The sequence below is a fragment of the Nestor notabilis genome, unplaced genomic scaffold (genome assembly GCF_000696875.1).
Source record: "Nestor notabilis isolate BGI_N333 unplaced genomic scaffold, ASM69687v1 scaffold1089, whole genome shotgun sequence".
In the NCBI taxonomy this organism is placed as follows: Eukaryota; Metazoa; Chordata; class Aves; order Psittaciformes; family Psittacidae; genus Nestor; species Nestor notabilis.
The window spans coordinates 15,325-41,985 of NW_009943053.1; the positions used below are offsets into that span (position 1 = coordinate 15,325).

General features: G+C 38.9%; 1 protein-coding gene across 1 annotated transcript in view; it reads right to left on the bottom strand.

Annotated features, from left to right (window-relative positions):
• The window catches only part of USP24 (ubiquitin specific peptidase 24), a 51,420-nt gene that overhangs the window by 10,163 nt on the left and 14,596 nt on the right, over nucleotides 1–26,661 (bottom strand). The window contains exons 15-53 of the mRNA XM_010021690.1: nucleotides 25,309–25,416; nucleotides 24,534–24,683; nucleotides 23,691–23,822; nucleotides 23,073–23,184; nucleotides 22,749–22,825; nucleotides 21,464–21,604; nucleotides 21,258–21,311; nucleotides 20,965–21,080; nucleotides 20,236–20,302; nucleotides 19,953–20,063; nucleotides 19,470–19,568; nucleotides 19,218–19,388; nucleotides 18,514–18,599; nucleotides 18,272–18,365; nucleotides 17,864–18,019; nucleotides 15,457–15,554; nucleotides 14,778–14,873; nucleotides 14,394–14,622; nucleotides 13,286–13,445; nucleotides 12,856–13,011; nucleotides 12,229–12,299; nucleotides 11,334–11,494; nucleotides 10,436–10,497; nucleotides 9,917–10,108; nucleotides 9,507–9,624; nucleotides 8,029–8,173; nucleotides 7,459–7,578; nucleotides 7,103–7,228; nucleotides 6,792–6,890; nucleotides 6,500–6,582; nucleotides 6,131–6,272; nucleotides 5,616–5,735; nucleotides 5,041–5,261; nucleotides 4,491–4,615; nucleotides 3,741–3,882; nucleotides 3,249–3,399; nucleotides 1,841–1,936; nucleotides 966–1,069; nucleotides 192–305 (exon numbers count right to left, since the gene is read on the bottom strand). Of these exons, the coding sequence (XP_010019992.1) occupies nucleotides 192–305; nucleotides 966–1,069; nucleotides 1,841–1,936; nucleotides 3,249–3,399; nucleotides 3,741–3,882; nucleotides 4,491–4,615; nucleotides 5,041–5,261; nucleotides 5,616–5,735; nucleotides 6,131–6,272; nucleotides 6,500–6,582; nucleotides 6,792–6,890; nucleotides 7,103–7,228; nucleotides 7,459–7,578; nucleotides 8,029–8,173; nucleotides 9,507–9,624; nucleotides 9,917–10,108; nucleotides 10,436–10,497; nucleotides 11,334–11,494; nucleotides 12,229–12,299; nucleotides 12,856–13,011; nucleotides 13,286–13,445; nucleotides 14,394–14,622; nucleotides 14,778–14,873; nucleotides 15,457–15,554; nucleotides 17,864–18,019; nucleotides 18,272–18,365; nucleotides 18,514–18,599; nucleotides 19,218–19,388; nucleotides 19,470–19,568; nucleotides 19,953–20,063; nucleotides 20,236–20,302; nucleotides 20,965–21,080; nucleotides 21,258–21,311; nucleotides 21,464–21,604; nucleotides 22,749–22,825; nucleotides 23,073–23,184; nucleotides 23,691–23,822; nucleotides 24,534–24,683; nucleotides 25,309–25,416 (4,805 nt within the window). The remainder of the gene's footprint in view (nucleotides 1–191; nucleotides 306–965; nucleotides 1,070–1,840; nucleotides 1,937–3,248; nucleotides 3,400–3,740; nucleotides 3,883–4,490; nucleotides 4,616–5,040; nucleotides 5,262–5,615; nucleotides 5,736–6,130; nucleotides 6,273–6,499; nucleotides 6,583–6,791; nucleotides 6,891–7,102; nucleotides 7,229–7,458; nucleotides 7,579–8,028; nucleotides 8,174–9,506; nucleotides 9,625–9,916; nucleotides 10,109–10,435; nucleotides 10,498–11,333; nucleotides 11,495–12,228; nucleotides 12,300–12,855; nucleotides 13,012–13,285; nucleotides 13,446–14,393; nucleotides 14,623–14,777; nucleotides 14,874–15,456; nucleotides 15,555–17,863; nucleotides 18,020–18,271; nucleotides 18,366–18,513; nucleotides 18,600–19,217; nucleotides 19,389–19,469; nucleotides 19,569–19,952; nucleotides 20,064–20,235; nucleotides 20,303–20,964; nucleotides 21,081–21,257; nucleotides 21,312–21,463; nucleotides 21,605–22,748; nucleotides 22,826–23,072; nucleotides 23,185–23,690; nucleotides 23,823–24,533; nucleotides 24,684–25,308; nucleotides 25,417–26,661) is intronic.

Here is a 26,661-nt window from a genome sequence, read left to right on the forward strand (position 1 = left end):
GTTACTGAGAGCTGCACAATCAGAGAAAAATAGCAGAAATAAAAACCTAACTGATCACTTAGAGTGTCTGTTTAAAGAATGCACACAGACAGCTCTTAGGGAATACATCAATATAGGCCAGATCATGCTATTAGGAAGCTTTACCCACACACAAGACAAAACCCACCCAAGACAGCACTACCAGCACTTACTTTACAAGCTCCCGGCCCTCTGGCCCGACGAAATATTCAACTAACCACTGACAAGCATCAATGCTTTTGGAGAGCAGTGCATCTATGGTGGCAATCCACTCTTCTGTATCAGCCCTTGAACAAAACAGGGACAACTGTCAGAAATGAAAGAAAAAAGCCCCTCCAAAACTGAAACCATGTTTCCTCTTTGCCAGATAGAAAGAATTTTTTACTTCAGTTGAATGTACATTAGATGGCTTAAGACAAAAACACTTGGAGAAGTATTTGGGAACAACTTGCTGCCTTTAAATCTATTAAAGCCTTTCCATGCCCAATCCACCAAAATAAGAGAGCTGGGAGAGGCAGAAAACTATCAGGTTATACAGGACCCTCTTTCCTCTTTCAGATTTCTTTGTGATGGAATTCAAACTGTCAGGTTATACAGGACCCTCTTTTCCTCTTTCAGATTTCTTTGTGATGGAATTCTAATGCAAAGCAGAAATCACAGAATACCAGAATCCCAGAATGGTTTAGGTTGGAAAAGACCTTACAATCATCTAGTTCCAACTCCCCTGCCATGGGCAGGGATGCCTCCCACTAGACTAGATTGCTCAAGGCTCTGTCCAGCTTGGCCTTGAACACTGCCAGGGATGGGGCATTCACAACTTCTCTGGGCAAATGTATTGCTACTCCTGTAAATGTCTACGCTACCCCCTCAGTATTTCAAGGTGCTGTAGGTACAGTAAGCATGAAAACCTCTTAATATGTTGTTACAGTACAAGAACAAGGGCTTACCTGAGTTTCTTCTTGGTTCGGAGATAGGTTTGGAAGAGGAATTGGACTGCCAGCTGTAAGCTCACCTTTGCCATGCATGGATAATAAGGATGCTTTACCTTAGTCTGAAAGAAATGTCAAGTTTACTTTAGCAGAAGTATGCTTGCAGCACAAACACTGTCTCTTAAACACATCAATATGTTCAACTAATTGACTTCATTTGGAAAAAGAAACCAAAGCATTTTTCTGTGCTAAAAACAGGCTCCAGTGCTGACTATGCTAGTTAACAATATGCTAAAACAGGAACAAACTTGCTGTAACACCCATTAGATCTGTGGATTTAATAAATTTAATAAATGCTGGTTTATTTATTACTCCACTTAGAAAAACTTCCTTAGTAAACTATTTCCTATGTAAGTCTATCAACTTGGAGGTGATGAACACCAACTTTTGGATCTTCCATACAGAGAAGAATTTGTGTTTCTCTAGAGCTCAGTCTGCAGCACCAAAAAAAAGGCCTATGTTATTTGATAAATTTCAAGTCTATCAACTTGGAGGTGACGAACATCAACTTTTGGATCTTCCATACAGAGAGGAATTTATGTTTCTCTAGAGCTCAGTCTGCAGCATCAAAAAAAAGGCCTATGTTATTTGATAAATTTTACTATAGCACAGTGATGTTTCTCCCACTATTAGAACAGAAGGCTGGAGTCTGCTTTGAGACAGATGTTATCAACATGAAGAATTACTAGAGATAATGAATTGCTCAGCTGGAAAAGTAAAAATCATGTCAACCTTTCTCTTCCAGTTACTCTGGTTGTGATCCGAAGAGCTGCTGTGGCCCTTTCTACCCAGCATATTCTGAATACTCTTAACATTAAAATCTAGCTACTTACAGCATTCAGTGAAGCTAATGACAGCACAAAACTGAAGTAGTCACTACTGTATACATCTCTGTTTTTCATAAATTTCAAGTTTTCATCTCTCACCATCTGTAAAAGACCACCAAAAAAAGATTAAAATGTTGTAAAAGTACATTTCTCCAACAAAAATTGCATCTCTTATGTAAATTTGTGTGGTGTTTAAAAACGAGGGTCAGACCTTTTCTCTTCATGTTCTGAATCACTGCTGCAGTGGAGGGGAAAATACATATAGGAGACTTATAAGATTTGTATATCCAAGGATATTACAAAACACGAGAGAACAGATGGATGATTTAATCATTTGGCCATTAAAGGGAAAAGAAAAAGCAAGAAGTTGCTGATAAGTTCCATTTTTTGCTTGCTTTTAATAAAAAAAGCTGAGAACATCCTTCAAACTTGAAAGGCTTGCTTAGCAAATTTACATGTGCAGAGCAAGGAGCCATAGTGTAATTACAAGCTGCATCCACAATAATATATTTAAATAGCATTAATATTTGTCATTTTTCAAAAGAGAATTTGCTGAAAGACTCTCAATAAATTTAAGCCAAGTTCTGCTTACTGTAATAATACAATGCTGGATATGAGAATACCCAAAGTAATTATTAATGCCTGATACAGCCCTAGTGGAGGGCCATACACAGCCAGCAGTTTATTCTGACTGTGTATGTGATGTAGGCTCTATTGTGTATGTGCAGATCAGCAGGATTGTGTGTGGTTCAGAAAGCCAAACATATGCAAGACTGTCCCCAATCCTGTATGGACCAGAACCACAGGCTTGCTGATCGAGACATTCCTCTTATGAGAGAGGATACTCAGGTTCTACCACTCTCTCACTGCTCTGCCAAAGCCATCACAACTCTATTTTCAGTCCCAACGTGCAAAGTTGCCTTCAATATCTGTGTTTTCCCCTTTGAGATCATATTCTGTATTACATAAGCTAACAGACATGAACAAAATTGAAGCTGGTTTTGTTTTTTCTTACTTCTCCTCCACGTTCTACATTCTCGTTAACTCAAGAACTTGAGGATGACTGTAATTTGCCATCAACTCCATTACTGCTCAAGTGTACTTCAAATGAAGCATCTTCTCTGCTCTTATCTCTCCCTGCTTGCATACTGACTGCTGCCATATTTCACGTTGCAATAATTTACCTGCAGTTTCTTCAAAGTAAAGAATGATGGGTCAATTTTATGACAGCAAAACTTAACAATAATGTACCACTGAACAGCTTATTAATAACTATGTGAAAACCTGAATTATTTCCTAGCTTTGCTTGCAATGGAATTACTTCAAGGCCACCTTCAAAGTTCCTGTGTTCCTCTTACTATGAGCTTGAATTTCTTAGGAGCAGGATTCAGTTGCCACTTGCAGAGTGCTCTACCTGATATATCCGCACAGGCATTTTCTCTACAAAAAGCCCCTTTTTCTCTCCTTTTCGAACCAGCTTAGTCAAGATGGAGAGGCGGTCACTGTTGGGCCTATGGGGTCGAGGTGATGACTGAGGTGAGATTTCTGGTGAAGATGGAGCAGATCTGAAATATATGCAAGCTTAAAGTGAGTAACAAGATCATATGACAAATCCACAGTTCAATTTAAAATGCCAGTAGAGCCAGTGTAATTTTAAGGCAAATATAGATGACAGTCTAAATACTTCTTGAGGCTGTCAGTAGCTTGAACGTCTTACTGCAATAACAACAGCAGTATGGAAAAGGAGATAGTAAAGGCAAAAAAAGACTATTCATTAAGCAGCTTAAAAATCAAATCAACAGAAGGGTCAGTATACTCCTTTGTCAAAGAGGAACTCTCCATTTCTTAGTTTTGGAGATAAGGTCTAAATATAAGAGAAACCTTTACAGACACTAGAAGAACTTACAATGAGAGGTCCTCGGCTTCCTGACGCACAACACTCACTCGACTTTTCTTTGGTAAGACTGGAGAGTTCTGATCAGACACTCTCTGGTAAAACAGCATATAGGCATTCCAGTAGCGCCGACGCACATCAGGGTAAGGGTTAGCTGGTGGGAGAAAAGGCATTTGATGAAGGCCTTTGAAGGTTTAGTACCTTTTTCATTCCTACAGGGAAGTGAAACTGGGTGTGCAAGCAGAGTACGTTGTGGCAGTATAAAGCCATTTGTTAGATCAAAACGTCAGTCTATGTTAGCAAATAAAAACCTGAATTAAAAGGTATTTTTTGCAAAAAGCAGATGTATTTTAAAAAGATAATTGTCAGAGTTATGAAACAAATGAGTACTGGTGGAAATGTATTTGGAATTAACTCCTTAAAGCGCTGAGAAGTTTAACTATAACCATGTTCTATGCACCATCATTTTCACTAGCCTAAAATAAGGCCTTTCTGGATTTTTTTGAACTATTTTAACAAGGTGCCGTTTTACTTTTGAGTCTCCTCTGCTACTAAGTCTGCAAAGTGAATTTGGCTCAATTAATATTAGTCTGTATGCAAACTGTCATGTTCTTCAGTAAAGAGAAGACTTAAGGAACAAACCTGCTTCATAAAAATTATCAGACCAAGCAACTCAAAGTAGATATAATGGACTGAGGTCTACCTCTACTGAGAACCAGTATGAAACAAAGCTACTGTAAGTCAATCTGTAGCACTGCTTACATTGATCATAGACTTTAGGTCTATACTCTCCACCGAAACACTCATACTCCAGGGTTTCATCAGTTAAATCAAATTCTTCAACAACAGTGTCATTAAATTTATACCACTTTCCTTTTCCACAGCCCCTGTGATCCAAACAGAACAGAAACACAGAAATAAAGTTACTTGATTGTCTAGTAAAAAAACAAACCACCCCGAATACCCTAGAAATGACAAACCTGAACTCACGTTTGTTTTGGCAGTGAATAGAAAGCGTAGTTCAGTCAATATCAAAGTTGCATTAAAAAACTAAGCTTGATTAAAAATAGAAGCACATCACCTGCAACTATGGGTCATAAGAAGCCCTCAAACTGCAATGTAAGGTAAATAAGAATTACTGAGACTTTTATAATATGGTGTCCCATAGTATCGTGCTGTTAACAGTCACTATGTTGTGTGTTAAGAAAGGGAAGAGTGCTTCCCATAGAGCTTGGAATGGCTCACTATAATTTCCCAAAACAAGTAGTCTTTAGACCACTCTAAACCTCCCCAGCCATATCTTGGTCATTACCTCCTGTCCTTTATAAAGGAGTAGTAGTGCCCTGCATGTGCCTGGCCACTGTGAACAATCACACCAACAAGCTCATAGTTTTCTGTAGGGGCAACTTTCTTCCTTGGGGAGCCCCCGCCTCCTTGCTCTGCGTTTCTACCATTGTCCCCCACTTCTGAGGACGAGTCCTGGCGAGCCATCCCTGACACAGTGTAAGGTTCCATGTTCAGCATCCAGGGAAACTGTTGAAAGAGATAGTTCAGATTAACTAAGAGATCATATCGTGTACACGCTTAGTGTAATTTCATTGTATTAATACTTCCCACATTTGGAACACCAAAGGAAAACAGGGTACTTCAACTTTTCATCCTTATGACACAGAAATTAAATGTCTTTATGGTTTATGGAAGTTTTTGACCTTGCTTTCTGAAAGGACCCCAAGAATGCTGCAGACAAGGAAAGCTCTAAGGAAAACTACTTGTTTTCTGTGGCATGATCATGTTTTAAGTACTAAAGGAAAAGAGAATAATGAATAGGAAGAGTGAGAGTCCATTCCACAAAGCAGTGGGGGTGTGCCATAAGGAAAGTTTTCTTACCCTTATTTGCTCATCGTATTTAATAGAACGTCCACTCTCCCAGTCAAAGCCAAATCTCATCAGGTGAATCACCAACAGGCTAGGTAAGACCTTAATGCACGTGCGCTTCACTGTAGTTCTCTTAAAAAGAAAACAAGATATCACCTCAAACATTCTGGAGTACTCTTGTAGAGATGCACAATTCCAGCCATCTGGAATGAATGTACAACACAGCCATGGGAGGCAGGGTGACCGTAAGATGACTGTAATATGTACAGACAGGTACTATTACAGGTATTACAGAGTTTGTGCAATGGGCTGATATGTTACAGGACTTTTTAATCACCATGCCATCCCTCTCAATGTTTAGTTCACAATATGAGTTACAGGGAAAGAAGAGTGCTGTCTGCATGAATTTATGGATTTAACCTTTTGACAGCATCAAAAGGGGAAGAAGTACCTAAGCATGGCTTCTGTGCCTAAGAAAATATCACACTAGAGCTGAATCTTCTTTCTCACGCATAAAGAACCAATACCTTTTCTTTGCACTTTTCACAGTAGTATGCATTGCTTCCTTCCAGAACTTCTCCTCTAACAAACTGATCCAATGATATTTCCAGACTTTGACATGAAGTCACACCCAGGTTGAGAGCCATGAAGGCTTCCTCACGCTCATACCTAAATTCAAGAAGAAAAACAGTCAAGGCTTTGACAGAGTAGAACTTATCCAACTTCAATTAATGAGACTTATGCTTAGGGAAGAACACTGCATTTGCCCCATAGCTATCAACAGCTGTGATGCTCACAAAGGTATGTCTCTACCTTCTTGTGCTATTTTGGCCTATATATTTTAGCAGTTATGGGAACACACTATTTTGTAACTAATGCACTGAATTTAACATTACCTGTGAGGACAGTCCTTGCAGATCTTCTGATCAGAGAAGATCCCTTGAAAAGTATTCTTAAATATTTGGTCTCTTCCTATTTTCTGTTGGAGATGTAAAGTTAGACATCAGTTGGATATATTGCAGTGAAAGACCAAGAAAGCAATAGGAATTTTAAACTTCTGAATATTATGTAGATCATAAAGTTAGCCAAGTGGCCCTCTGCCTTCTTCTCTGAAGAACAAAGGAGAATGAGAGAAGAGGTACCAAGGAGATGCCTATGAACAAGGAAAGAAATCCCTGAGGTATTTACCTTGAGGTACTCGTCCATTTGATCTATAAGACTGGTGAAGAACTCATAAGCATCCTGTTGCTCTCTAACATAAAGTTCCTTATTCCACATCTTGAAAATCTATATGAAGTATGAATACATACATGAGAAGGTGGTTCTTCCATACACATATCACTGAAAAAAGTGATTTTTTTAGAAGAAAGTTATTTTTACATGTTCTGACTTTCTGAAGTAGAACCAGCCTTATATCTAGTTATTCTACAATGAGAAAAGGCTGAATAAATAACTTGTTAAGTGGAAAGCTATATAATCTAAACAAGAAGATGTAATACCTTCCAGAAGTTCTCAGGTACATAATACTGCAGCTTGCTTTCCATCAAATGACCAAAAAGAGATTGAACTTGATAGAACACATTGTCATCTGGATTGTCTGTATCATCGTCAATGGAAAGCAAAGCCTGGAAGGAAACAAATAACCTTATGAAGTTGGTTCTTGGCAAAATTGTTACTGTACGTTACGCCACACACACAACTTATACTTTCTATATTTATTGTGTGTATATATATTTATGCACACACACATACATACACAGTGGTGTTTTCATTTATAAATGGTGCTAAGTTGAACTTGTAGTTCAGCTGACAGTAATTCCAAAACAAGGACTTTACTGGATGTTGAACCAATTACCTCTGGAAGACCTGGTTGCATATATAGCTGCTGGAAGACGGCATTCATGTAACAAGTAGCACCACCATTCTTCAGGCCCACAAATCCTGAAATGGAACGACTATCCACTGGTGGAAGATACTAGAATGACAAACACATTTTTGTCCCAGTTAGTTATAAAAAGCATGAGACTCCAACAACATACTATAGCTTTTATAATCACCCTTATATAAGCTGCTAAGAGCAATTTAATGGAAAACCAGGAATATAAATTCTGAAGGACTGCAAGAGCACTATATTTGGTCATTTAAATATTTAACACTTTGCACAAAACTGTTAAAAATAGCTTAAAACATACCTAAATAAATGGGTGACAATTATGCAATACTGCTTTCTTATCCAGATAATAACTGACAGACTCACTGGAGCATTTGCTTCGGAGGAAGATCAAATGGGTCTGCATTTACTCTTATCTGTGCTTTGTCATTTTAAATTGAAGACCATGGAAATTTCATGAATGCACTAGTTAAGTGGATCATACACAGTACTCCAAACCATGTTAACATAAATCAAAAAAGGCTTCTTGCTTACATCAAACTCCTTGGTAAGTGCAGGGTCACACTGGTGATGCATAGAAAGCAGCTCTTTTGTAATAAGCTGGAGATTGGAAGGTGAGCTATCAGCCAGCATTACTAACACTTCATAAGCAGCTAATCGGCTATCTGCTGTGCTGCACCTAAAAAGAAAACCACATTTGAGACCTATTTTGTAGGTGACTCAATTATTTCTAATTCCAGAAAGCCACATTACTCAGAACAAGTGACAATTAATGTTCAAAAGGAACACTTGAAATTATAGAACACTCCTGAGAGACTGCAGAGTGCTATTTTTTATTACTTGGGGAAGGGGAATGGGGAAGAATCAAATCACAACAGCAGCACTAGGAACATTCCTTTAAACAAGCCTCCCTTACTGACATGGGGCACTTGTTAACACTGAGTAGCAAGGAAGAGCAGATGCCCTAAAAAGTAGACACAGAACTGGTTGTACACTGGAGAACAGTCAGACGGATACTCTCTGTAACACTGACAGAGACATGATGAGTTATTTAGAGTGATACAAGCTTTGAAGGAGCTAGACCAGATAACTTGCTACAAGGGATGATCTTAGACCTAAGCTGTGCTTAGACCAGTACAAAACACTACTACTTAGCTCTTTTCTGTGCATCAAATATCCTACCCTTTCTTCTAAGAGCCAAAGAAAAGGCTTTATTTACTTGGAGCAAACAAAAGAGCATGCTTGAGATTAAATGCAGTAGAGCAAAGCTGGAGCAAAAACTAATGTGTACCAAGGCAGGGGTTGCTAAATGCTCCACTGGAACCTTCTTCAGGGTTTGTGGAAAGGCAGTGTGAATATGCCTGATCCAACTCCTAACACCAACTAGTCAGTGTAATGCAAGCAATCCAGCTGCAGCAGCACAAAACTGCACATGAGCTAATTTACCCACCTCTTCAGATATTGTATGGCAATAACAGAAGGCAAGTGTGACAGGAAAGAGAAAGCCCACTCTTTCTCCCCGCCCATTTGATTTATTCTGGGCTATTATCAGCTGTGTCAGGTGCAAGGAGACTTGCTTGGCATTAGCTTTTGACAGAACACAGTTCTTTTGAAGGGAAAAAGAAAACAGTGGAACTTCTGAGATTCTCATTTACAAGGGGCTTGGACACTTAATTTCCTGCTCATACTCCAATTTAGCCAACTTCTCAAATGACGATGAGCTAAAGGAGTACTCTTTGGACTCATGAAATCAGTGCCCAGTTGTGCTTGCTGTTCATCATTGATGCACTGACTAACAATGCACAGACTTTGGTAGTACAGAAAAGCAAAGATTTTGGGGTCACAAAAAGCTTATTAAAATGCTATTTGGACACTTCCGTAGGAAATGTAGACAACTAGAGAAACACTTCAACACTGGTATTAAATCCTAGTATCCGTAGCCCCAGTGTGACATCTGCATTTGTGAGGTCTAGTACAAAACCCAACATAAAGAAAAACCAAACAGTTTTTACTTTGGATGAAAGTCTTGCTGGCTGATTGCAGCACTGCCTGCTGGAGAATGGCTATTCAGAATGATCCTGGATGCTCGGAAGAGGAAATCATCCAACAATGGCTTAATCAAAGATGAACCTGTAACACAGTAACCCACACATACTGTTAAATACTTACATTATCATTTGAAATGTCAAAAGGTGTTCTGTAACAGCAAAATCACTTAATAGCATCATATCAGCAACAAAAAGATCCAAATATTTTATCAGATGTCAAAGGTACAACAAAGGTACTGCCAAAACTACTCCTTATAGCTCTGGATCACTTCTACTGATGTGTTACGTCTTCACACATACTGTCTACTACAGTCACCAGCTAGTGCTGATGCAGAATTCACACTAGTCACTTCAGACTAAAAAGGAATACTTACCAACCATTTCCTTCTCTGCCCCACAAAGTGAAAGGAGAGTCTTGATGAGCCTCAAGTGTCCTGCTAGCAGGATGTTATCAGCTTCACTGGTCTCACACTCAGCTGTGCGGTTGGGTTCAAAGTTGTCTAGCCAGGTGATCTCATCTTCTAACATGGCAGCTGGGCTTATCTTTAGCTGTTCCATTTCTGATGCTGCAAGAGAACACAAAAATCAGCAGTTCTATAAATGCAAAATATAAATACAAAAAATTGTAAGCAGTTTGGTAATGCTCTGGTATGCCTCACAACAGGTACAAAGCATAACTTCCACACAGGAACTCAGTTCTCTTTCCAAAAGGAGTGAGCTGCCTTGCTGTTACTCAATGCAAGAACAGTCCGTGCCAGGCACCAACACAGGACAGCCAGCACACTGGCAGGTCACATCAAGTTCATGGTGTAGTAATCCTTCTGTGAAGGCAATTTTACACCTTGTCTATGAAAGCTGCCATTGGAATGACATGTGTGCCTGTACATACTTACATGTGAGGTCATCCAATAACTGACATCTCAGGTCAAAATATTCTGTACACTGGGACAAAAGTCTGAAAGAGGTACAAACAGAAGAAAGGTTTAATTTAAAATCAGAAACTTTTCTCTAAGCAGTTACCTTTAAGGCTTGTGTGCTCTGTCCATCTAATCTAATACTTAGATAGCACAGGTATCTAGATATGCTTCTGCATGCACATGCTGCAGATTTAAAACAAACTCCTTCCCAGCAGCTACTCCTGAATGTTACAAACAACATTTAATCCTGCTTTCTTCCTTCAGCTCTAAACAATTTTAGTTAATTACCATATGACAATAAAACAACAAGTTTAACTTCTCAGTTAGTCCTCTATTCAGATTCCTCTAGAAACTGCTGTTCAAAGTTACTGTTAAATTCAACAACCTTTGGCCAGTCAGGGAGAAGTTAACAGGACTGACACCTACAGCCATTAGAGGTGCAATGGGTAACATAAAGAATAAGAAAACAGGTGAAATTATGGTTTCAGACACCACTGAAAAGACCACATCCTTTAGGACTGGCTTCTGACCTGGATCTATCCAATACTATCAAATAAATTCAATGTTACTGTTACATATCTCACTGTCGCTGAGCCTCATGAAGGACTGCAGCAGGTTCTGACTGCCATGACCACATTAAATTGGGAAGCCAAATAACCTGAACTATGATGGTTCACAGAAGAATGATACCTTGAGAATCAGGCTTTATTTCCCTCCAATTTACATACTTCCAAAACTATCTGTGGCATGACACAGATGCCGACTTCTGACAGACATGCAAAGTCCTAATCCCTTGTGCCTTGGAGCTTCCAAAGCAGCCCTTACTTCAAAATGTGACATATTTGCTTCTTCAGTAAACAAGCATCTGACTTACCTCTGGTTGATTCCTCTCATGATGCTGGTTGGTGACCAAAGAGGCAGCTGGGCACCAAGAACGACACTCAGGAGAAACTGGTTTGGCTTTTGTACATCTGGGTGAGCAGATGTGTCTGTCTGACTAAGGGTGTACAACTGGTCACAGGCAACACGACGAATCTGAAACAGTGTCAAATGCCAGCAGTTGCTCCAAGGTTGCAAAAAATACACTTATGTTTTGTCATCCAACAGAAAAAACCCAGATGTTGAAAAGCTTGTGTAAACCAGACTATGAGCTCTGCATCCACCAGCCAGGGCTTCTCTATAGGGATTTAGCAATCCACTTTCATCCCTGAGCTAAAAGCTCTGATGCTTTATTAAACCCAGATTATAAATTTGGATAAGGGGGAAAAGATGCAAAGATTTCATGCAAAATATATGAGATGCAATGAAATGAAATAAGCATCACTTGAAATCCCTAGATTTTAGAATATCCAGAATAATCCTAAATCAGAAAGAATGAATTTTAGGAGGGTTCCAGCATTTGGAAGAACTTTTCAGAAGTTTAGAAAAGTCGATTAAATCTTACCCGAATCTTTTGGGATGAAAAGTTACTTGGAACTTTTCTTAAAGTTTTACAGAATCTGCCTTATTAAATTGAGAGCATTAAGATTAGCCACAGCACAGCCCTGGGCACCTCATGGATTAAACAAGCCTAAAGAGTGCAGTACTTCAGCATTTTCTATCAACACATCACTAGATACTGGAGTTACTAACAATTGTACAAAGGTTATTCATTCAAATACAAAAACCTGTGGGAATATCTGTTATGAACAATTTTATATTGAGGCCACATTAAATGACCAAAGTTTAAACATTTCAGAAGTATAAGAAGGAAGTTCCCAGACCCTCACCTCAGCACTTGGTGATCCAAGCAGTATGTCAATGATGAAATCAGCAACACAAGGCAAATTGTAAAAGGATCCTAGAACAGAAATGATTAAAATAATTTAAAATATATAAATAATTAAAATTAAGACAGATACAGGCTTACATTAATACACTACAGGACTTAGAGGAAATCCTCCCCATCAACACTGAAAAGAAGTAATAGCTATTTGAGTATTTCCCCACCTCTTCCCTCTGGCACCACATTTCAACAGCATTTTCCTTCACCTTCCACTACCAGTAGTATCTACGATTCCTGTACACAAAGGTTCAAGTACTAAACACTAGCTGTGCAAACAGCAGCAATTACATACTTCAAAGCCAGTGCAAATATTTATATACTGGCAGCAAGTCAGCTTTCCCAAAACATTTCACTAAGGCACAGCATTAAATGCCTTGTTTCATGCCACCTATTCTTCAGCCCTGCATAGAAACCCCTGTATTTTTTAAATGAGGTTTTGTGTTTTTAACTTGAGCTGTCTCAGCTTACAATGTCAGAAGTTTCTCATTATTGTTTTGAACTTGTCTGTCTTCAAAAGCCTCCCCCCTTTACTTACATTCCAGATAGTGAGCAACCCAATTCTATTTCATACCTAGTTGCTGACTGCGTAGCTGAAGGCAAGTTACTAAGAGGGACAAGGCTTCTCCAGCAATCAGAGCATCTTTGGTAGATACAGACTGCTGTCGCACACAGATGCCAGCATGCAGCGCAGTCGGCTCTCCTTCACTTCCTGAACTGCAATTACTTCCTGCATTAAGAGATGAACAAGTGCTGTATTCCAGTACATTTTTCAGATGTTTGCAGCTTCTGGTCAGTTCTCTGCAATTTAAAATCTTCTCCAACTGCCACATATGTACAGCATTTTGCTCAGATTTGTGTATTTCTATCATATCATACGCTGTGTTGGAAAGGACCCAAGAGGATCATTGAGTCCAACTCCAATGAATTCAGCTTCAAAAGTGTTCAATTAAGCATAAACCAAGCACTTTCTTCAGGTTGGTTTAGAGACACAATTAACCTACCTGAGCTGCTAAGTCTATTTCGAATCCCAGCAGGAAATAAGCTGTTGCTCTCTTTTATTGGCTGACTACTTCCCACAAGATCCAGTCGTCCTGCAGCAGCAGCCCAAGAGAGCCTCATGAAGCAAGCCACTGTGGAAGTGAAATCATTCACCTCCATAGTCTGAAGGAACAAGAAACAGCAGTTATTTCTGCAATATTCAGTAGCCTTTGTTAATCACAGGGATAAGAGGAATATATCTTCTGAATCATGTCAAACTGACATTTGGATTTGTTTTCCTCTCTCTTTTCTAAGCAGGCTCAAGGATACAAGAGTCTTTTTGTTCCCAAGGAGAGATTAGTATTGCTCCGTTAATAGGAAGCAGTTAGTTTTCAAGTTTTTCCACTAGGGTAGATATTTTTTTCACCTATCTGGAATTAGGCATGCTGATTCCAATCATACAGATTCAGCTGGGAAGCACTGCCCAAGAACCTAACATAGCACATACTCTTTACATGAACTATGAAGTTTCTTTCAGCTGGATTCAACTTTCAAGTAGGTTGAGTTCTTGTCAGATTAGCTTTAGTAAACAGGCAGTCTCTGATTAATCACACTGACAAGCCTATAAAGGGGAAAACAGCATTTTCCTAAAGTATTGAAAACAAGCATTTCCTTCTCCCCCAGGGTACCGTCAAGCTCATTACAAACTAACTTTGCTATTTGAAATAAAAAACTTGCCCAAAATTTGGAATTCAAGGAAACATGGACTATAAGCCACAAGTTCAAACAGGAACCTTCTCCTTTTTATTCACAGAATAATTACTAAGATCTTAGAGTTAAGCATGACAGAAAATAAATCACAAGTAAGATTTCTGTGTAGATCCATTTCTGGTAAGTGCTTCTGGGGTACTGCTTCCCTTTGTACTGCCAAAATAATTTCTGAGGCTATGTTAAAATCTGGATCAAGATCAGGGCAAGAGACTGATGGTCAGGATTTTCAGAGGCTTTTAAAGGGAGTCTGGGAAAGAACCTGTGTAAAAGGTGGAGTTTTGATTAAAAATCCAGGAGTTATACAGCTGTCACTGAAGATGACACTGCTACATGACCATAAATCATCAAACACTTCCTTACTTGTATGGCAACTCTTGCTGCTGGTATGATTTCTTCTACCCTAATGGAGGATCTATCAGACACAGAGAGCTGTCGGTAGGATGACTTCTCAGGTGTTCCACAAATGGACATCTGCCTACTTGCTTGTCGGCTGACATTACGGAAGGGGCGTGAGGACAATGCTTCTACCCCATCTTTAATGAAATCCTCATCCAGTAAGGTAGGCATTGTCTGGCCAACAAGCAAGAACCTACATTCACAGAGCAAAAACGTCAGGCTTGTTTTGGAATGTCCACAGCAAGTGAATGAAACAGAACTCAAAGTACCAATTAATCTTATATATTACAAACTGCACTCTAAAAGCCAAGAAAGCAGCACTTTCTCTAATGAAAGGCAATTACATACCTTGCAAGTTGCAGGCAGATGGAATAGACTCCCTGTCTTGTTTCATAGTCTACTTCTGATGGGATGGAATCTCTCTGCATCACATTCACCACCAAACTTAAAAATAAATCAATAAGACAGGCTCCATTTGAAAGTGTTTTACATTAGGAGAGAACTACAATTAATTTCTCTCTATCTTTCTCTCCTCCTATTCAGTCAGCTGAGTGCCAGTTAAAACTTCCAATCTGGCATCTTTGGAGACTAACATTCCCATTTTCCTCCCCTTTTACATCTACAGACAGAAGCTTTCTGTTCCTGCTAGAAAATGCTTCAGGATGTATGGGATGCCAGGAAGGGGGGATGGATAGAATTACTAAGAGCAACAAATACTTGCTAAATCTGACACAAGCACAAGCAGTACTGTAGGTATTCCAAACCACTCAAACTGTGCCCCAACTCTTATCTGAGGGATCTGAATTCTGGAAACTGTAAAATTTGATCTGGTTCCTACTGCAGTATCTATGCTTTGACTGCTTAAAATGTCCACTAGTATCTCTGCAGGTCACAGTATAATGTACACACTTGCAAAGAAAAGAAGCCAACAGGTGTATTAGCATGCTACAGTGTGGAAATGAGAAACCACATGGAACTGGTAACTAAATGAAGTGCTATAAATTGAGTCAAGATTTGGACATCTAACCTCAACCCTCCTGCTCTGAGGAAGTTTTCACAGAAAGACTTGGCACAGTTTCTTGCCATTTCATCATCTGCAGTTGGCATCAGCTTGGAGCTCAGTACCTGAAATAAATGAATAAATAAGCATGCATACACTCTCCTCCTTTAGTATTCTTTATCTGCTGAAGGTTGAAAGTGTAACAGGGAAACATCCACTACAAATGAAGCAATTAACGATACACTTACGTGAAGCTGTAGTCAGTAAAGAGAAATCACATTAAAAAATGCAGGAGAACTATGGCTATTACAGGTATTTACTCTGTATCAAAGGGCATTTTTTTCTCATTGCAGTTTACTTGTTAAGGGAAAGCATGAAGTGCATATTCTAGTATATGAAATGCTGTCTTCAGGCTCAGTCAGTGCTCCTTAACAGCCCAAATTCTTACTAGACTTTCACTAGACAGTATCCCATAAAACACCCTGCAGATGGCTTACTTATTGATCCACACCTTCTGAAACATTGCTATTACTGGGGTTTTTATATTGGTAAAAGATGGTCCAGGTAATTCTATGGGTCTTTTGGAGCATCACCACTGTATCATCCCTCCTGTTTCAAGTCAGCACTAAACTTCACACAACGCAATTACACTCAGAAACGTGGCCATAAGGAAGTCTGTGGTCTCTGTGGGCCAGATTTCATGTACATTTATAATCAATTTCATTTCATTTTACATTAAAACCCCTCAAAACACTACCCAAACAACTTCCCAGCCCCAACCCCAACCCCCTCGAAAATCCCCAGAACTTATTTACTTGAGAAGTCTTTGGCATGTACAGCCAGCAGTGCTGCATGTGGGAAAACAAAATACATCTTTTCCAGGTTCACAGGTCAGAAGAATGGTTTACAGTGTTCCACACATGAAATCTTACCACAACACTGCATGATGTAACCCTGAACATCTGCACCATTTAATTTTCATCTCTTTCATGTGCTCTGCAAATTTCCTGTGCACGTTTTTAGAGAGCAGTTCAGACTGGTGCCCAGATTTCCAACAGATCACCAGTGGAGGGGATAAAAAAAGCACATCCTCCTTTTCCTGACAGAAAATATCTTCCAATTGGCGTGACTGGACTTGACGAACAAGTCCACTCCTATGATCTACACACCTAATCCAATTTTCTACTTCTCATCCTTTGCCAGAAAAGCAACTTATTACTTGCTTTTATTATTTGCTCTGGCATAGCAGCAGCAGATAACTATCTCGTCCCACTGTAATATAACCTGCCACTTCAACAAGATAGCCTTGCTGTGACATGCGAAACCATTTGCTTTCAGTTGCAGAACTTGTCAACATATTTCAAAGACATCATCAAGTATCTTTCTTTCCAGCTGTACAGCAAAGGGGGGAATCCTAACGCTGCAGTGTGATGACAGTGTAGGAAGATGAAGAGCTAACATTAGCCTGCAGAAAACCAAAGGAAAGCAACTACAAGAGAATTCCTGCAGTAATCTTGGCACATGCCGGGAACGAAAGAGAATAACTTTGTCCATTGTTTTTAAAGCTGCTGGCAACTGGCCCTCCACAACTTCAAGTTGTTCAAACTGTATTTGTAATGGGTTCTTATAAACAGTGGGACCTTCAAGTAAAACTATAAAAGAACTATAAACTGTCCAGCTTCCTAGAGTGTGCAGATTACAGTGCTATAACACCACCAGCTGAACTCTCTTAAACAATTTAGAAACCATGCACTGAACAGTTGGAAAGAGCTTTTAACAGGGTCCAATCCAGTGTTTTGGCTGAAGAACCTACTCAGGAGAATACTTAGTGTTAAAAAATACTATGTATTCCACTCACTTTACATGCACAAACTAAAACAGGCCAGAAGCTTCTGGGTAAAAGCCCTGCACATTTGAATACTGAAAATTCTTCAGAGTTAAATGCTTCTCAAAAATATTTCTTCTTAGCTTCTGCAGACAAAATATGACAGACTTATACAGAAGGAAAGTCAGCATTCTTTTTCTTTCAAATTGAATCAAGCAAAACCAAACTAAACAGCTCCCATAATTTTTAAAACAGCCAACTTTTTTTAATACATACTAAAAATCACATATACCGAGTTTCTGGAGATTCAAGCAAGGATTTTACCTAAACAGTAAAGACTTTGATGTCTCTTTGTTCCTTTCTGCTTACTTCAGAACACTCCTTCCACAAAAAGAGGGGCCTGGCTTCACAGTAAAGTCTCTAAAGCGAAACTCTTTACCCCTTTTTCTTCTGTGCAGAATGTATCACATACATAGAAGCAGACTCTGACATGGTATTTGCATTCTGAACAATGACCTGTCGTGGTGGTCTCCTGCCCAAGAAACTCAGAACTGCTTAAATTTTAGCGCTCAGAAATGCAAGTAGAAAGAAATAAACTTGATTTCTTACCTCTAAATTGTAGAGCACTCTGAAGGTCGACATGCCCGGAGCAAAAGATCTGAAAAGACTTTCTAGTATTGAACTAGCACTGGGCTGATGTTGGTGTTTTGACGACAAGGATGGTGATTTTGAAGACTGAGAACTTGATTCTGATAGGAGTGTTTTCTAGAAGAAAGGAGCCACAGAAGTATTTTGAGACACTACATTTTGTTGTACTTGGCAATACATTTCCTATGATCCCTATAACAACCCTCTTACCTCCCAGCTGCTTGGAAAAAAGTCAATACTCCTTAACATGAGCATTATTTTGCAGTAGAGTTTCAAACCCTTCACAGATTATAATCTGTTAGGGAATTTAAGAGAGCTGGTAGTAAAATTCTTTTTAATCACCAAGATTAATTATTGTTTAATCCATACCTTCCTTCCCAGGGAATCAAGCTGATCAAGAGCCTCCTGAATAGCTGGGTCAGTGGGAATCAAGAGCAGAAGCTTCCTCACTCGTAGTGTTATCCTGAAAAGTTATCAGAAGTTACATGTGCAAGACAGGGTTCAGCCACACGGTGGCCTGGTGGATGCCTACACACTGCAAAATAAGTAGCTATTCCAACTTTGCAGTGTGAGCATTGCTTCAATATTTAATAACCATTTAGTTTGCTTACCTTGGCTCCTCTAGATTGGCAAGCTGGTAAAGCATATCAAACACATTACACACAAGAGCCATGACTACTCCAGGGAGCGATTTCTCCTGAGAATTAAGAAGAAATACAAAGGTGTTTTTCTCTCCTCTCTGTTGCATGTAATTTTACAAGAGCTCTTCATTCAAGCAGGTGCCAACCTGGCCTGTGGAAACCCCAGCTGCTTTCTAGACTGAGAAACATTTCATTTTTTACATTATCCCATTTCCTTTTTAACAATCAATTTCTGAAGTCAACTATTAGGTATGACATACAAAGCAGACTAGGAACGGTCCAAACACTCTAGTTGATCCTTCTTAGTTTATTTTCATACTGCAGCTTTATTAATAGCGGAAATCTCTCCCCCAGACAAATATACAATCTCAAAGGTACATCATATGGGTCTTGATTGTTTGAAAGACCCTGCAGAGACTAATAAATAAAAAGCAAGCTACAACAGGTGACAGAATACATGTTATAAAATCCAACCTGCATGCATAAGGAAACTATGTATTTAAATGCTTTGTTTCAATCACAGTTTGAAAGCAAAACCAGGTTACTTAAGATTGGATACTGAAGCTGATGTGAACAGCTGAGTCTCTAAGTCTTCCATCCCAGCTGTGTCTCTTCCCCATCTACCCTCCCTTCAGGGAAAATCTGAGGGAAGGTTTCAGGCTGTCACACTGTACCTGTTCCATTGCATAGGATGAGCTAAACACACTGCCGGTGTTGCTGGAACTGGCTGAGGAATCTGCAGAGCTCCCTGATGGAGTCCCACTTCCTGATGTTTTTACTGTAAGGACTTGTTCATCAGAGAAGCCCAGTTGGTGGAGTAGTTTCTGATCTTTGTTTACAGTTAGCTGCAAGAAAACATTCATCATTTAGTTCTGGAAAAGAGACTCAATTTCATAAAGAATGAGAACTGTCTGTAGTTAACATACCAGGCTGTCATTGGCAAATATCTGTATATTATCCACAGGTGAATTCAACATCTTTGCTATCTTCCACCTGACGCTCCCTACAGTTTCATTGCTATGTGCCTGGAAAATGAAACAGCACTAGTTCAGGAAGTCTGCTCAAGCACTAACTTGCAAGAGAACAGAATAAAAATCTTCCATTAAAGTTTTCCTGCTTCTCTGCATAGGGTGGTAAAGGTATTGTCCACAGAAGAGGCTGATAGGGTAGGACAGCAGTAGAAATGCCCATCACTGGCAGCAAGCAAATTCTTTTTCCCACCCTGGAATTATGATCAGAATACATTCAGTCTACAGATGCCTTATACAGACTTCTAACATTTTCAAAGCATTTTCAAGTTGACTGAGCCCTTCAAACCAGCTTACTCTGTTCAATCCAGGCATCCAAAAACCCAAGAGTAGCTACATGATCCACACTGCACACAACACACATAACCTGTGCACACATACCTCTATGGTGAAGGTATCTTTGGTAGACTCATATGTAACATTAAGTGTTAAAAGATGTCCATGGAAAGAGGCACCATGAGGTAGAATAGTTCGGGGAACAGAGTAAAGGTCCTGCAGGAAGAAAAGGTTAACAATAAATACCACCCTTGAAAACACAGACATTTCTATGATGGTATGTAGCAAAGTTAACTGGAGTTACATAGGTTTAAGTAACTTTTACTGTGTTTAATAATACTGGGAATTATGTTCTTAGCCTTGCCTAGTAAGAAATTCTGTATCTTACCTCTATTGTTATCACATAACGCTCTGCCAACAGCAGCAGTCTCTCAATTATTACAAGTTTAGTTGACCTAGAGACAAACATTGAAAACAAGTGCAACTTGTCTTAGAAATACATTTTCAGCACCCACAGGTAAGTACCATGAATTAGCTCTTTTCAAATATCTCCTTAAAACTGGAGTTAATTCAATTGAAACTAACTAGGAAAACAGGCCAAGAAACACGCATTATAGTACTTGAGATGTAGCCAGATTCAGAAGAAGCTTCATGTTCTTAAGGTCCCACCCTGTGCTCATCTATTCAAGCTATATCATTTAGGTATTCAGAAGAGCTGGAGGAGGAAACCCATCCTTTTCTCTCCTAGTTAAAAAACAAAACGAAACGAAACCAAACCAAACCCTTCTGCCCCAGGAATATTACATGACTAATAGGCTGGTTGGTAAAAGTTTATGAAGGTTTTTGTGGTTTTGGGGTTTGGATTTTTCTATTTTTGCTTGGTTTTGGCAGATAGAAGAGGGAGGTGTTGGATTTTTTTAACTTTTTTTTGTTAAAAACAGGTTTTTCAAAGTCTCTTTGGAACTTAAACTGCATTGTAATTGGAATGTTCAACTGAGAAACCACCAGAATATACAACTACCAATACTGAGACTTTTAATTAGTGCTCAAAATCATGTGGGAAGCAGCTGGAAGCAAGTGTCTACTGTTGTATTTATTCTTTTAAAGGCAGACCTACCTGTAAGGAGACTGAACTGATGTTGCTACTGTAGGCATAGCAGTTGCTGTAAGCATTTTTGTAGCTCTTGTAACAGCATGTGTTAATGTTGGACCTCCAAGTGCAGAGCTGGCTGCCTAGAATACAAAGCAGAGTGTAGGTGCTGGTTTACACGGATGATTAGCATGTCCTGCAGAACTAAGAGAACAAGAAGTATCTGTTTTTCTTTAAATAGAATTACCATAGTCAATCATTCTAAGATACAAAACTAGAAAAGGATGTAGGTACAAGAATAACTGAAATGTGTCCTTTACCTCTAATCGCGTGTAGCAATCAGCAATGAATTTCTTGTGCAGTGATACTGAATCCTAAAGATAAAATATACAAATGAATTAGAACTTAAAACCAAGATCATGGGAATTACTTAAACTGATAGAACTCAACAAATTACACATTCTAGCATGCAGAGTACCAAGGCTTTATGAATGTCAAAGCACTTTATGTACAAATACATGCCCACCTTTTTCAGCCTAGGAGTTAGATTAATATAGCTGTAATTTATTATCAACTGAATAGCTTCATTGGCAATTTCTTCATCAGGTGATTCCATTGCAATCTTCCAAATGAAATCCATTCCTATTAATTCCAGTTTTTCCACACTCTATGCAAGAAAGAACAACAATAAAAAACAAGTGGATTTCTTACACAATAGTGAGTTAAATAACAGGAACAAAACAGTCTTCCATCTGCTAGAAAAGCATCTTTTGACTGAATCTTTTAAAATCATCTTTTCCAACATGCTGGCAAGCTTTGGCACAATGCAAAGGGAAATCAATAGCTGCATATTTATATACTTATACTAGGAAAAAAAATCATTAGATTGCAGGTGGATAAACAGGTTCCAAAGACTACTCTGTCAAGCCAACTAAAAAATTAAAGACTTCAAAAGCAAAGATAAATTTAACTGGGAAGGGAATTTGTTTCACAAAGCTCAACATGGTAACTAACCACATAATAAACCATCACAAAACCTACATGATACTTGGCAAAAAATTATGCATTTCAGTTGGGTTTTTGTGATAAAGATCTAAAATGCCTACGGAAAACTACTTAACATGTAACCATTAATTTAAGGGAAACATTGAAAGATTGTAGAGTTAAAAATTATTGTAGGTTAGAATTTGAATATGATACATGGTTGGATATAAGGAAGAAGTTCTTTACTGTGAGGGTGCTGAGGCACTGGCACAGGTTGCCCAAAGAAGTGGTAAATGCTCCATCCCTGGCAGCGTGCAAGACCAGGTTGGACAGAGCCTTGGGTGACATGGTCTAGTGTGAGGTGTCCCTGCCCATGGCAGAGGGTTGGAATTAGATGATCTTAAGGTCCTTTCCAACCCAAACCATTCCATGATTCTAAGCCTAAATCTCTTGTAGAGAAGAAAAATAATAAAACAAAAAAAGACTAAATAAAGGAGAGAAAGGAATATTTCCCTGCCAGGAAGAAGTAAAAAAACACATATTAGAATTCATGATTATTAATAAAAAGGTTTTAATATCCACCCATTCCTCCTGCGAAGTTTCAGAAGCTACACACCAGCTTCCAGCTACCAATTGCTGAATTTCAATTGTCATAAATCTGGAGTTTTAAGCTTCAGAATTTCACAGTGTTAATACTAGAAGGATGATCTGCATATTAATACAAACATGACCATGTCAAACAGCTGCTAACGAATCCCTGTCTCACTTCCTCCCATCCCCAAGATGCCACAGGTAGTATACAAGAATGAACTCGCCAGAACACTCACCAGCTGAGTTCCTTGCCTCTTTAGTCGATGGTCACACAGGTTCACATTTTCAAAGAAAGTCTTAAATAAACTAAAACCTGAAAGTAAAAAGAAGGTGCAAGGTTTTTATTCAGGTCAGGCTAAGTTTCTTATGAAAAAATGAAGCTATCAAACACAGGAGATGACCTTTTCCCCCTACAGCTATTAGAACTCAGCATCATAGAAAAAGGCCCCTTTCTTATCTTGAGTTACAGAATTGGTTATATATTTAATTTAAAGGCTTAGAAAGCGATTTTCTTGTATATATTTCAAAAACAGATCTGTTGACAAAAGCCATTTTCTTACCATTCATAGTAATTTCATATGACTCCAGTTTAAGAATTTTCTCTTTGAAGAGCTGTTGCTGTACATCACTCTCTAGATCATGCTGTCCTTTTGTAAACCACTCAAAGCACATCTGTGAAAGAAAGGCAGATGTATTTTTACCCCACTGTCATGGCAAATACTTTAGTTTTGTACTAGCATTGGCAAACTATATCAGATATTACAGTAACTTATCTTACAGAAGTTTTATCCACAGCAAGAGGTTCAAAATCACATCTCCCAGCAACCTCACCTATTACAAAGGCAGTATTGCAACATGAGGGTTCTTCATAGTCATCTTTCACCCAAACAGTGCTGAATGTAGCTCTTATGACTGCAAAATTACACATACCCCTTTCCAAACCAATATCCATAAACCTGCAACTAATCTCCTGGCCAACGTTCCTCCTTCAGTCAAATTTAATGTCAAAAAAGCATCCTAGTCATAAGTGAACATGTAACAGTGGCTCCATTAGCTTACATGAAGCATATAAAATGCATTATTAGTGTTCACAACTTATGTTTTGTATGTCTCAACAAGCATGTGTTATTCATGACCCATTACAATTCACTCTGCAACCAACCTCAAGTATTTCTTACCTCTCGATCTAACTCACAAACATCCTGGCCCGTAACAAGGCACTCCCAGATCTCCCTGGCACGATTCCAGCCCAAGTAAAGGGTGGCTTCTTGCAGAAAAAATGCCAAAAATTTTAGATGTGCTTCCAAATACTGAGAAAGAAGAAACAAAAACTCAAGCTTAAGACTTTTTTTTTTTCCCCCTGAAACAAGAACTCTGAGCATTCTTTTTATCTTTTTGCAAACTTAATTGACAAACAACAGTACACTTTGCAAAGCTTGAAAGACAGAAATGGTTTCTGCAGTAAGTATCATTTCTATTTTATACAATTTTTAACGTTACTTCTTTTTGATTACCTTTCTAAAAAGGGATATTTAAGTTGCCTTGGATTTGCTATTAATTTCCTGGTGTTATTTGACACTAGTTACTAAATCACAGCTAGCAACAAGATAGCATCATGTAGCTTCCATTTCCTAGCTAGCAAATCTGTTTCAAGACCTTCACACCAAATTCAAAGGTATAGTCTCTAGAAGGGTAGTTGAACTGGAAGGTGGAAGCTGCGCAAGCTTGGAGACAGGAGGTCCTGGGTTGAGGAGATCCAGCTCTTGACCAGGTAAAGACTTTGCTAAGAAACTTGGATTGTGATGTTTGCCCACCCTTGTTCTATAATATAACAAGGCTACATCAAGCCCTCATAGATAATTATCAGAACTGTAACTAAAACCCAGTGTAATTACTCAGAGAGAACACACATACCAGTGAATTCCAAAAATGAAACATCACCTAATCTTACACAACTTGGTCAGTGATAAATTATATCATGGTTTCAAAACATAAGGTATAAGAAATTCAGGGTCCAGTACCTCCCGGTAAGTGTATCGGCCATCCACTAACGTTGCTCCAACAAGCCCTCCTGGACCTGCCACAGATGCAGCCAAACGGTGGCATGATATTAAGCTTCCTGTCACCAGCTTCACTATCTCAAAGTTTTTCTTTAAATCTTGAATAATGCTCTTGGCAAAAAAACCAAATCAAAAGAAAACATTGAGAAAAGAGGTTTTAAAGGAAACAGATAAACAGGCACATTTCTCTTACTGGAAGGAATAATGTTCCCCCCTCACCAGCCAGCTGTATCCCTCCCAAGCATCCAAAGCCCCCTTACAGTAGTGTTTTCAGCATGTGCTGAAAAACACGTGCTGCAGATTGCAAACAAAGTCCCACACCTCTGCTCAGCCACTGTGTAGCACATGTGACTTGCTGGCATTTTAGTCCCCTTTCCAATAGTCAATGTCAATTCAATTAAAAAGCAGTTGGTTTAAACATTAGCCTGTTCATTTCTTAGCCTGTTAATTATTCTACAAAAAGCTGAGAATACAATAAATTAGTACTAACACAGCAAACAGATTTTTTTTTTTATATATATATACATATATGTACACATACAAATGGATAGCACACCACAGCATTTCTACTTGAGCACTTCCTTTATGCTACATCCCTAAACGTTACTTGTCAAAGTATGTTTTAGTCTGTTGGTTTTTCTCCCCCCCCGCCCAGTCCAACTTCCACATTCTACAGAAGCAAAGCCACACAAACAGCACAAGGGCTTCAAAAATCATCTCAGCATTATATTCTTACCTTGTCTTGCTTTTGGTAAGTTTGCTTAATAAATGAACGTGTGATTTCATGGAGCTGACGTAATGCTGGCACCACCCACACAAACTGAGGATTATTGTGCTGGGATGACTAGTAGTAGGAAAGGTAAAAACAATTACACATGTGTACATGCTCAACAACAGTCTAACTTTCCTCTTAGACTCCTAGAAGCTTCATGACTTCTATTAATGCCACAGTTTCAAAACAACATCTACTAGCTCTGAAGGATTCAGTTACTTGTTCCTGGTCCCCTTCTGAACACACTGAAGGTGCCCTTCTTCACTTTCTACAAGAAATCCTTTGACACGCACATATGTCATTTTGTTGTCCTTATTATTAAGCCCAAGGTACCACCTCCTTGCTAAGGAACATGCAAATTAAGCAGATGAAAAGTTGCAGCAGGGAGAGATAACCACCACCTTCCTTAATTACAAAACAGGCCTGTTAGGGCATAAAAGGGCAAATCCAGTCAAATGATGTTACTTATTGCTAAAACAAGAGTAACAGAAGAAAGAATCTGAAATACTACTGAGGGTTAAGAGAAGAAACTTCTGATTGGTGCTGCAAGGAGCCTCTGATAGGAAGCAAAGGATACTTAAGCTGCATATTGAAAAAGATCCTGCAAAGAATTACCCTCCTACCTCATTGTTAGAACTGCTCATCACTTTTCTGGGAGGCTTCATTGTCTGTAAAGTTTGACCACACAAACCAGTACTGAGGTTGCTTATTCAGAGAAGTGATGTCTGGTTTAAATACTGACAACAACCAATACCACCTACACACTTAGGGAGATTAAAGTAACCTGCCCATAGCAGAGAGGTCTCTACTGAACACTCCCTCATGTATATGAGAATGCTGACTTAATACTACATTCCCTCCCAGTTTATGTCTTCATTTCCCCTAATAAAGGACAATTAAAAAAGCATGTAGTTTTAGAAGTCTGCTGTATGGTTACCCCAATGCCTTCTAGCTTACAATTACAGCTTTCCCTTCGTGTTTTCCACTGCAGCACCTCTGTAAAGGCCCTTGCCAGAATGCAATTAAAAAGAATGCAAGAATAGGAAAGCACAAGAGAAGATCCAAAAGAAAAAAACTGCAAGTTTTACAGACATTGAGAACCCAAAGTTTGAAATCCTTATTCATAAACACACACACACAAACGACTGTGATCAATATCAAGAAGCAACAAACTTTGCTTCCTAAATAAAATCCTCTGCAAATGCTGCCACACAGATAAAATCTGATTTACCATGGAAAAAAACAAAGGATGAAAAAAGTACAAGCCTTTTTCTTTATTTACAGCATACTTCAGACTGAAAAAAGACAGGAGCATTC